The sequence below is a fragment of the Monopterus albus genome, unplaced genomic scaffold, assembly GCF_001952655.1.
Source record: "Monopterus albus unplaced genomic scaffold, M_albus_1.0 scaffold113.1, whole genome shotgun sequence".
NCBI classification, from domain to species: Eukaryota; Metazoa; Chordata; class Actinopteri; order Synbranchiformes; family Synbranchidae; genus Monopterus; species Monopterus albus.
The window spans coordinates 1,322,421-1,334,417 of record NW_018127993.1 but is presented as its reverse complement, the minus strand read 5'-3'; the positions used below and the strand labels follow the sequence as shown (position 1 = coordinate 1,334,417).

General features: G+C 38.2%; 1 protein-coding gene across 1 annotated transcript in view; it reads right to left on the bottom strand.

Annotated features, from left to right (window-relative positions):
* LOC109966549 (receptor-type tyrosine-protein phosphatase delta) overlaps positions 1-11,997 on the bottom strand; it is a 322,783-nt gene that overhangs the window by 35,669 nt on the left and 275,117 nt on the right. Inside the window, 6 exon segments of the mRNA XM_020611458.1 lie at positions 1,404-1,734; positions 4,570-4,581; positions 5,696-5,806; positions 7,781-7,798; positions 8,543-8,551; positions 9,672-9,860. Of these exon segments, the coding sequence (XP_020467114.1) occupies positions 1,404-1,734; positions 4,570-4,581; positions 5,696-5,806; positions 7,781-7,798; positions 8,543-8,551; positions 9,672-9,860 (670 nt within the window).

The following is an 11,997-nucleotide window of genomic DNA, read 5'->3' as shown; positions in this document are numbered from 1 at the left end:
TTATTATAATTATTACATACATAAAAAAACAAATATACAACAAACATTACAATATTTTAGGTCATGGAGTCTTAATTTGAATTAGACGATAGTTGAATTATGTTGATTGCATCAACCTACCAGCTCATTGCACTTGATGCTGAAGCTAGGTCACGTTGTGTTTTCTGTTAGGTGGGTGGATAGTCTACAAATCTACTTTTGTAACTTACATGTGTTAATCAAAGTTTCATATGAACTAATGTGTGAGACTTGCACACTACTGTGGCAAAATTCTAAATGGCCACAAATGTGTATTTGGTGATTTATACTCGCATGCAAGGTTTTGAGAGTATATTCAATATGGATTTTAATATGAAATAAATCTGTATATACATTTTAAACTGTACACAGAATAATGCACGTTTGTAAATCTTGATTTTATTTGTAGATTACTTGAATACACATTTGTAGTCATTATGAGATGCACGTGATTTGTTTTACCACATTTGTAAATCTGGATTTTATTTGTAGACTGGCAAACAGCCATTTGTGGTCTTCATGAGACAGACATTGGTTTTTACACGTGTAACCTTGACTATATTTTTAAATGGCCAAATATCCATTTGTGGCTAGTTAAGATAAAACTTTACCCCCATAGCATACCCCATGTTCAGCAGCTGGGATCACTGTTTCCACTAATCTGAGATTTCCAAATGTTTATCACTTTAATAATTTAACAGATAAATTTATTTCTTTAATTCCCCACACCATGGCACATGGCAAAAGATATCAGTGCAAATGTCTTTATATGCCATCTGAAGTATGCTTCTGGGGGAGCTTGCTGCCAGACTGTTTTATTGAGACTAATATCTCAATGTTATGTCTAGGAAAAACAAAGCTGCGTGTGCACGTTTGTGAGTCTGTCCCCTGTGTGCATGTGAACACAGCGACACCAGTCTGGGATGACTTTCTGGTATGCTGCAGTGTAGATATGATAACACTAAGATAAGTACCATGCCTACAGAGGACACCAAACAATACTCGTTACGTTTCACACCCTCCTCACACCCCTTCCTCCCTACCTCCAGCTAAGAGAAATGGTGAGCTGTGGCTCTCTTGCTTTCCAGCTGAGAGATAAGCACTTCACTGTATTCTCAAGGTGGCATCTAATGCACTGAGGCCGGTGCTGGGGCTTGTCTAAAGCTCTAAGGAATCCTCTACAGATGACTTATCATGGCAGTAAGAGGCAAATAGCTTCCTTTAAAAGCATTGCCAGCAGCCTCTGCTTGGATACTTAACTCCTAACATATGCTTGCTGCAGACTGAAGTATTTATGTTTAACTACAGGCAGAGTTAGAAACACTGTTAGATAATCGTTATAAGGAAACTCTTACGGAGTCCATCTCTAGCCTTGGCATTTCTACTGCAACAGCATATTCTGAATTTTCAGCATGTACTTATAAGAATAACTAAATGGAATCCTACCTTTGACTGTTATCTGTGCCACAGCCTCTATCACCCCCAGGGTTGACATGGCCACACAGGTGTAGTTGGCCGATTGCCGGACGTCTGTAAGCTCCAAGACATTCCGTCCAATGGGCATGTCGTCCTCTGGCGTCAAGTCTTCAGCACCCAGCATCCACTTGACATATGGCATAGGAGAACCAACTGCCACACATGTGATATTGACACTGCCTCCTGGCATGATTTCATTATCTGTAGGTGGAATGGAGAATCGTGGTGGCACTCGGCGTACTGAAAAACAAAACAAAACAAAACAAACAAAAAAAGATTTTGTGAAAAATAAGAAGAAAATGCAACAGCTGTTGCAACATCCGTTTATGGTAAAATTGTCTCATGCTCCTCAAATGTTGCCAAAAGAATTGAATATATAATTTAATAAGGACAGTGGCATCTTAAAGGCTTCATTGTAGCATTAATTAACTTTGTTTTTACACAGATATTTCATGGTCAACACATTTGACCTGAGATTTTAATGGTGAATGGGTCAACAACAAAATGAGCATCATGCACAAAATGCTGGTATCACCATCTTTACATAAAGACAGAACTGCACAAAGTGCTGGAGGGTCGACAGCACTCCACAGTTGTATGCAAGGAAACAACTTTTCGGCTGCGTACTTCCAGCAGATGTGAGAAAATGTGCCGCAGCACATTCTCACATCGCACAAACATAGATAAAACTATTGAGAAGTTGTTTTTCTGTACTTTTCAGGCTTGATCTGAAATGGAAACTAGAGCTGTCAAATGTTATGCATTCACAAACTAAAACTAGCTATGGTAGTTTTACTTAATTTCTTTATCCTGGTGAGTTCAGTGCTGAATCTGAAGTCTTTAGCTTATCACAGGAGGAGAAATGATCCTGTCCTTAAAGCATTAACATGTTTCACCATGCTACATTCTATGATTGTATAAATCCATCCATGCCTGTGAATCACTCAATCAAAAACCCTGACTGGTACCAACTGATTTTCACAGGATCTCTAAGTACAGCTTAACATAAAGGGAGAGAGTTCATTCTAGGAAATCCATGCATTTTCATATATAATAAAGTGAACATAAGATGTTTCAATACACATATGGAGAAAACATTACAGATATGTTTTGAGCTATTCATATTAATTAAAAATTACAAAACTATTTTGCAGCATATAATCAGAGGATATAGCTGATGCTGTTTTGTTATGATTACTTGATTCAAACGCTGATCCTAAATGTTTTATAAATCTAGTTTCAATTATAACACACAAGTAATAAGAGTATAATCAAGCTGCAGCAGTGTTAAAACAAAACTCAACTTAAACAGCATATTATTTAACAGCTCTAGTGGATACACCTTCAAATAAATCTAACAAAAAAAATCAAGGCCTTATATTTCAAAGGAAATGTTCAACTTTCAAGTGAAATTCAGTATATAACATTCATAATGCACATGGACAGCTTCAAGGCTGTTTAGAGGGGGAATAAGAGTCGTCATGCATACAAGAACAATATGGGACTTTGTGAGACAGCCATGTAAAGGAGTCAGGGGTGGGGGGAAAGGGCTGCTGGGGCAAAGCAAGTGGTAATAGAGTCAGAAGGAAGACACTATCACACGGTGTAAACGGAACAATTAGTCTGGTAGCATTGCTGTATCCTGGCAGAACTACGACACACTTGGAGAAGAAAGCAAATACATGTTAAGATAAATGATAAAACAGAGAACAGGGAACAAAATCAGGAAAATATATAATTTATCCTCAGGTTTTACTGGCAAATATTTAAGTACACGGGGTGAGAATAACTAAGGGGCTTGGGCATAAGGGAGGGACTACCAGGTATTGGGGGGATTGATTACAAATAGTCAGTGTTACTGCTCATTGTACTGGAAACAGATTACTGTTCATTTGGGTTAGATTACTCCATAAATGTTTTATTGAACCTTGAATAAATATGAACTTTGAAAAATACTTGTATTTATTGCCGGTTAATTGGCCCTGCTTTGTAAACAGTCCACTGACTCTAAACTAGGCATTTGTGCAGGTAGTTACATTTGACTGCAGCATAAGCAAATGTGCTTCCTGTTGCCTGCAACTAATTCACAAAGCCCATTCTGTTGAGCAGACTGCAGCTCTCCAGAGAGGAAAACTGGGGGAACTGCTTGCATTATTAAATACAGTTTTTCTTTCTCAATATTTAATTAATATCCAATTGGCTCCTGCTCCCCACAGACATAATATTATCCTGCTCATTTGAATATAATTACATTTGTCAAGTCTGGTGGATAATGCTCTAAATGCATCACTCTTTCATGACTTCCTGCACAGCAACATCCCCGTCAGAGAGAGTGTATAATCTCTGAGGGCAAGGTTGTTTTTACAGCTTGGCGTTAGACTTTAGTGCCAATTACAACAAAGGATGGATTTTGCTTTAACATTTTTATCTCTGAGAAACTTCAGTTGGAGAGAGCACCACAGGGATCATTTGAATGTAGTGAAACTTAAATGATTATATGCTGAGAGAGCTTGAGCGCACATATGAAGCAGCAGTGCATCTGTGTAGAACAGTAGCTATTAATTCCAGGAGCTGACAGAAATCAAGGATATTGTTCCTGCTGGTGTTGTGTGTCACATTATTTTTAATTCTTTAATGGAATTGATCTTATTACTAACATTTTACATGTTTTCATAACCTTTGACCTGCTTGTTGTTAGTCATCAGAGAAACCAAGCAGGAACACTGACAGGGTAGGGACTGGGGAATGGGGATGACTAGCTCAAGCATTAACAGGTGACCATGCAAATAGACCCTCAGACAGATGCAAATATCGTCCCTGCCACCCCACCTCAAAGATGCAAACATGCACCACCTGTTGGACAGTCAAGCATTCTGACAAGGACCAGGTGCATTCTCAATGGGAACATGAACACTGAATGTGTGACAAATAATAAAATGATTTCAACAGAACTAAATAATTAAAAGGTCATGGCAATGTCTGGTTTGATTTGAATGACTGTAATAATGTTTTTTGTGGCAAACAAAAGAACTTATTTCTGTTTTGTGTTGTGTTGAAAAGCAAAAACACACCAACCTTCTCGCAGCTCTGAGGGATGTAGGAAATTTGATGCAGAACAAAATTAAATAAGGAAAGGAGAAAAACAAGGGAAACACAGTAAAAAGGCCATGTTTTAGGTGTTCAAATACTACTTAAACAATTCGAAGGACGTTATGTCTCTAAAACTCAGAGAGCCCCATGTATCTCTCTGGCACCCGGGTTACAAAGTAAAGTCTGAGCTGTCAGAGCATTTTAAATAAGCAACAATATTTACTTTTATCACAAATTCTGGCCAAGCCATGTGGTTAGCTTATAATTGTGATTACATTTTATATATTGTTATATATTATCTGTTAAATATTGCACTGGTTGGACAGAAGCTAACCACAGGACCAACTGTATTGCAAAAATTGTCAATTACAAATAAGTATAAATAAAAATATAACTATCTGCTAAGTATATGAATTTATAGATAATTTCAGTCATTGTAGGACAAGTAACAGTGGATTTTACACATACTGCAAAATCAAATCTAGCCTTGACTGACATAAATCTGGAAAGAACTAAATATTAAGGCTCAAAGAAAAGCATTGCTACTTATTCTACCTGTACTGTATTTGCTTAAATTATCAAGCTATATATTTTTCTATTGAACCATAATCGGGATGCTAATTTTACATATGTAAGGTAATAAACTCGCCAATAATTTTAAAATTGTTTTATACTAGTTAAATATTGTCAGTAGGTAAAAGGAGTGAGATTAAGGGTGTCCTTCTAATGTTGATAAATAGGGAGGAACAAAGGTCAGAAAAGGATCTATTCTCTGCCTGGGAAAGATTTGGGACTGATGGAGGAGGACCATCCACCCTATACCACCTCTGACAGTCAAGTTCAAAAGGCAATTAGTAGATAAACAGAGCAAGCAGTCCAGTCCCTGGTGTTAGACTCAGGATAATCAACAGGAAGGACCAGAAACACATCAGAGTAGATACTGTAGGTTCAAATCAGTGCAGGTAAGTACAAACAAAATAGACAGAAAACAAAAAACAAAGCATACTTACAGTGGCCTCACAGGATTTGTCAGGCTTTTTTGGTAGATTTAAAGATTCTTCATGAATTTCAAAGAGAGAAACATGCCAGTGTTGCTGACACATTTTCCTACCTCTGACGTATAGGTTTGCTGGGGCAGAGTAGCGGGTTCCATCATTGTTGGTCGCCACACATTCATACTTCCCCTGGTCAGACTCTTCGCTCTGCTCTATCTGGAGGGCTCCTGGTTGGGAATAGCAAATGGGGTAGCAGCGTATGTCTGGTTAAAATGTTGTTGTTTGCATCAAGTTCACAAGCAAAAATAAATAGTTGGACCTCATGGAGGCCAACTTCAGCCCCGTTCATTTCTAGTTCTGCTTGGTCTTCTTGACTCAGTAGTTGGACAGTTTGAACAAAGTTGTAATTAAACATTATCCAATCAACTGCATTAACGAAACACTGCATTCTTGTATCTATAAATTCTATATTTTAAAGATTATCCCCCATCTTTATCACAGCCTTATCCACTGGCTGAGGTAGGCTGCAGACTGAATTATCCTGCTATAGGTGAGGGACACATACTGTATGTAGCTGCAAATGGTAATCATGCAAGACATTGCAATACAAAGATAGTTTTACTTAACAGGCCTAAAGTAACAACAAGGGAAAAGAAAATAACACTGTCAACCAAATCCACAAGAAAGAAAAGCCAAACACTTATCTTCTGTCTATAATACATTTACCTGACTGACAGCTTCTTTACAGAAAAATGCTGATTTGTTTATAATGCTACAGGGTCTAAATGAACACTCATCCTACTGCCAATGTCAAAATTTCACTTGGAAGAATTGGGGCAAGCCCTTCAAGATACAACATGTCACTGGACCAGTCAATATGGGGATGAGTGATACTGCTTCAGGGAAACATGGATCAAACAAAAGAGGTTTACAGTATAAGAAAGCAGCATAACAAGGGAGGACAATTGAAAGAAATAAATTTTGGTATGAATTTTAGCATATTCAATCACAGATCAAGTGTAATATTCACTTAACAGAGTAATTTGGGACTTCATCTAGGTGAAGTTGCTTTCAAAAAATGCAGCAGTTACAAAAAATTGAAAAATGCTGCTCATATGTGTGGAAAAAGTTTAATTGAAGTATTATGTAAGGCAAAACCAACAAATAACCCTCTGTAACAAAAGTTTTGACATGCAAATCTTAGCAAGAAATGTATGTCGGCACAACTTACAACCTTCTGACAACCCTTAGCTGAAAAATAAAATGCAATTGTATTAGAAGACAAAATTCAAAATATCGGCCTGAGCCAACAAGATGGTAACCAACCACTGCTTTAGCTTGTGAAAGCTACAAAAGACACCCATAAAAATCCACCAATGGGATCAGCAGTGTGGTGTCACATGACCCAGAGAAAAATGGCTTTATGCATCAACAACTCTGCAGCTCCATATCACACGGCAAAAATGAGCCAATCAGGTCCTCGCCAGACTAATGTTTGCCTTCCCCAAACCCTGAAGAAAAAAAAGTCAAAAAGTAAAATAGTCTCCAAACCCAAGAAAAGTAAGAAAAATAGGTGAAAGAGAAAAAAAGCACCGTAGAAACTTTATCAAAAAAGTGGTTGTTTGGGCTTTTTTGTAGAGGTACAGGAGAGGAAAGCAAATAGAAGAAATGGAAAAAAAATGGTTGGCAAAGATAGAAAGAATTCTTTGGGAGAAAAAAGCAGAGTAGAGGCAATGTTGTCTTCAGCATGCCTGCGTGATTCCACAGCATCTGTGCATATTTTTAGTGCTGAACAAGAACAGCTAAGGGGAAAAAAATGCTTGGTTGTTTTAGTTGGACAAAAAGAGGGACACATGATTCGCTATGGCCAAAGAGAAAACAAAAATGAACAGAAAAAATAGTTTAAAAAAATAATTGTCATTGGATATGCTTATTTGAGCCAGGGCAAGCATATCACAACTGAGCTAAACAGGCTCTTAAAACCAGAATACAAAGGAGTAAATAAAGCATAGACAAAAATATGGAATACAAATTTAGTCAACAGAACAGGACAAATAAGAAGGAAGGTCCGTATGAACGTAATGGGATTTGGTCTCAGTAAACAGGACAAAAATGGAGGTGATTCAAGTGAATGGATGAGTTGACAGCAAGAATGAATTTGTATTATTTTCATTCTGTGAACATCAGTTCAGCACTCTTACCTCTTATTGGTGTACCACCTGGGTGGATAATATGAATGCAAATAAGATTAGAAAGAAGAAGCATTAGTACGAGTAGATAGATGCTGGGGGCTTTGGAAGAAGAATCAAATTAGATTTAACAGGGTACGTAAATAAAGGTACTAGAGGAAAGAGAAAGGAGAGAGAAAGAGAATAAGAACTTTTCTGAACTCTACTGGCAAAGAGACAGGATTCATCATAGAAAATTCATTGGTCAGAGAGAAGAACTTGTACATTGATGTGCCACCGGGAGGTGCCATTTTGGAAGTGGCAGTGGCTTCTGAAGACCATCTACTGAAGGGAAAAACTTGGAGGACTTTGTATATGAGATTGAGAGCAGATATATTTAAAAAAAGGACAGAACAACCTAAGCTCCATTTGCTTGACCTGACCTGGTCACCTCCCTAAGAATCTGTATTTTTCCATACCTCTGGTTCTGGTGTTAAAAGATTAAATAAGTTAGTGAGTGGTGGGTCAGTGAGTGAGTAACAAAAATGTGAGGACAGGTCAATACCCAGGTCAGTATATGACAATGCTAAGCTACAGTTTTGTAACCATAGTCTTTGGGTAAAGGTGACACTAGAGCTGGCAGTGGGACACTGTGGGGTGAGGGAAGAGTGTGTGTGCCTCTAATAGTAGCCCTAAAACTAAACTGTTAGTAAAATGCATGCCATGCATTTTAATAGTTGTGGGAAACATGGAAATTAGTGGGGAGTGATGTGTGCTTTAGAGCTAAGCACTTACCAAAGGATTCTGTAGATTTAAGAATATAGAGAGAAGAAAGACAGCATAAGTATATGATTATATTCTTTACGTAAATTGAGTTAACAAGGGTTTGTTAATGCTTTATCAACTAGGTGAATCAAAGTCGCACATTAGAAATGAGGTTTAATTCTACACAGTTCTGTTGAAAACAAGTCAGCAAGGAAATAAGGTTAACAAGACGATTTAACAAAGGACAGCTGTGAAATCTGTGAAGACAGGTGGTCAAACATACAAGACTTAACTTTTACATAGAGCTGTGCTAATGTGTTGCCTTTCACTGGCACATAAAGCTGCATTTTTATGAAATAGAATAATTTCTCTGGATTGAGAGATTGAAACCAAACTTTGGATAATTGGGGCAATGGTTATATTATGGTGTGTCACAGGCATTTACACAAGCAGGGGCTGTAAATTCAGAAATCAAGGAGTAGGGGGAAAGCCTTATGAAGTTTTATGCACTACTGTGGTTGATTAGTGTCCAGAATTCTGTATTTTTTTCTTTAAATTCAGTACTGATTTTTTTTTTTTTACAGATTAGTTATTTATTCAAGAAGCTATAAGGATCCCTCTTAAGAAAGTAAAATTTCAACAAATGCAGAAGAATGGTTAATTTGCTTTTCTGAATGTTTCCATTGATGTAAAATTATGTGGACTTTGCAGATTCTGAATGAAACCAAATGTTAAATTTTAATTAAAAAAGAGGCATAAGAAATGGAGATAATGATCCAAAAATACTGCACCAATGCAGTGGAAAGGAAACTGACAGAAAAGAGCAAAAGAATTCACTGTAAAAAGTCACAGCAGTGAGCAATGAGAGCAGAAGCCAGCAAACACAGAGGGGAACAATCCCAACAGCCCATGACAACACTGGAAGACAAAGGGAGACACATAGACAGACAACACACACCAGGGCACACAGAGAGTAGAGGACAGGAAATAGTAGAAACAATGCCATTACCTACAAAATTAAAAGCAAAATGAGAAGTTAAATTATGGGAGAAAGAAGAGGATGAAAGACCAGAGGAGACATCAGTAGGAGTGGAGCAGAGCAGATAGAGGAAAACACAGTCCCTGTTGTGCCGTTCTGTTTTCAGCAGAAGAAACCTACCTGATCTGAGCTGTTTAATGCGCCCATTGTTGTTGGTGGTGTTGACAGGGAGGAAGTCTTTGAACCAGTAGATGTCTGGGTCTGGGTTGCCACTGGCGGCACAAAGCATGGTGGCAGTGCGTGTTCGCTCCACCACTTTCAACTGTGGGCCCATGTCTATTGTGGGGAAACCAGGGGGCAGCTGGTCCTCTGGAAATAGACAAGACACATTGTAGTAGACTGAAGGAGTTAGTGGCCCTCCTCAAGCCCTCTGCTTTTGAGGAGGGAGAGTCGATGGAAATTAGTCATGCTGTAGGACTGCAGAGCAACAAAATGAATGGAAGCTAAACAGGACAATGAGAACTATTTGCAGTTTTTGGCCAAATATAAAGGTATGAGTGCGTAATAGTAAAAAGAAATTTCAGTGGTGTAATAGGTCTTTTTTCACCTTAATAACTGTCAGTAAAGCAACCATTATTTCTAAATCCATTAGCACTGGAAAAAGGTTTTCTCTACCCACATCTGGACATGAAATTAATAAGTGTAAATGGACAAAACACTACAAGGAATGATTTAAGCATTAAAGTAACTAAAGGAATGATTTGATATGTGTGAAAATATGCTTATTTGTTTTCTTGCAGAGAGTTGGATGACAAAATCAACCTCAATCAACCACAGCCTTTGTGGTTTCTCAGCAGGTTATGTGCACCAGTCTGTTACGCTAAATCATCTCCTGGTGGTAGCTTCATATCTAACAGACAGGTACAAGAGCAGTGTCTTCCTAAGAAAACAGAAAAAGCAAACAAGTGTATTTTCCAAATGTCAAACATTTCCTGTAATGACAGAAAGGACGGGATGCTAGCTACTCTGGAGACGAGGAGCTCTGATGTTCTTTGATGATGGCAGGTGGCTTTGCGGTGTTGTATAAGCTGTCTTGTTTGTGCTTGTGCCTCAGCTGACGGACTGAACTAGGGCGGGCTACATCTTGCTGCTGTTTGAGATGTGAGAGAAGTAACTCGCATTGCTTTCTGCTTCAAGCATGTTCCTTTGGCAAAACAAAGAAAATCAAAGCCTACAGAAGCTTTGTCTGGAGCTCATAGCTCTGAACAGGAAGTATTCTTGGCTTATAGCTAGTGAGAGTGAACAGAATAAGGTCCTCATATTCAAAATGTCTGCCTCTTTGCTAAGTGTTAATCTGCAAAACAAGACCTGCTTATTTTGAATGCCAGTGAAGTTTATGTGCACCTTTAAGTTTTCCTTCCCCTGCTCTGACATGGCTAATTACTGTCTTCCGTTGCTCTCATAAACTGCACCTTTTTGGAAACGCTTTCTTCATGAAATTTTCATGAGGAGACATCAGTCTACAAACAGCTTTGAGATGCCACAGCCTGCACACAGCCAAGCGACAATCATGGCCACCTTCCAACAATGCTTTTGGGCATCTGGCACGTGAAACCACCTCAATGGACAAATCTTCCTCAGAAATAGACTAATACAAATGAGCAACTTCAAATTGATCTGGAAAACTTTCTGATGCAACTCTGTGTCCCTGCCTGAACTGACATGTTTTGACAGTGGAAGTGTGTTTTTGGTTACGTGTCCTAAAACAGCTGATCATACAGCAACTTTTTTTTAATGCTAGAAACAATATACTCTCAACAGTGCCTATTTTCTTGGCAGTTGTGTGCTGTTAGTGACACAGGACATCTTGGTCCATGCATCCTTGTATAGTTAATCACTCTAAGTAGAGCAATGTAGTTAGGCAACAAGGTAACATTCAGTCCTCGGAGTCGATGACGAGTGACTATATTAAACTTCTTAGTTTAATAACTTCTTCCTTTTGTACGTTTTAAAAGATTAAGATTAGTTTGAACCTTTTGTTGTAAATGAGAAGTATGTTGGTCCCTATGAAGAGAAACATTCAGCAGCTGTAGTGGTGATATCTCATCTGGAGTCGGGAGACCGGTGAATTGGGCTAAAAAAATAATCTCACTTGTCATCACAACCACCATTTTCACTCCTTGTACATATTTTTATTACTGAGTAGTAGACAAAATTGTTCTCTTCCTGACAGTATAAATATAGTGGGAAACAAATTCACAGAAGATGCACAGTGAGCTGCAGAGTGTCACGACCGCCAGCCAACTGCCACATTGACTACTGTGTGCCCGGTATTAGGCAGGCGGTCAAAATGTTGCGGCTGATTTGTTTACTGTTTATTCACTGTTCATATCTGTGTTCACAATATTTAGGGATATTGCGTTAATGTGATAGTGTAATGTAATCATCATCCATATGGACATTGATTATTAAATCAGTGCTCAGACATGTCCACATACAATATGTC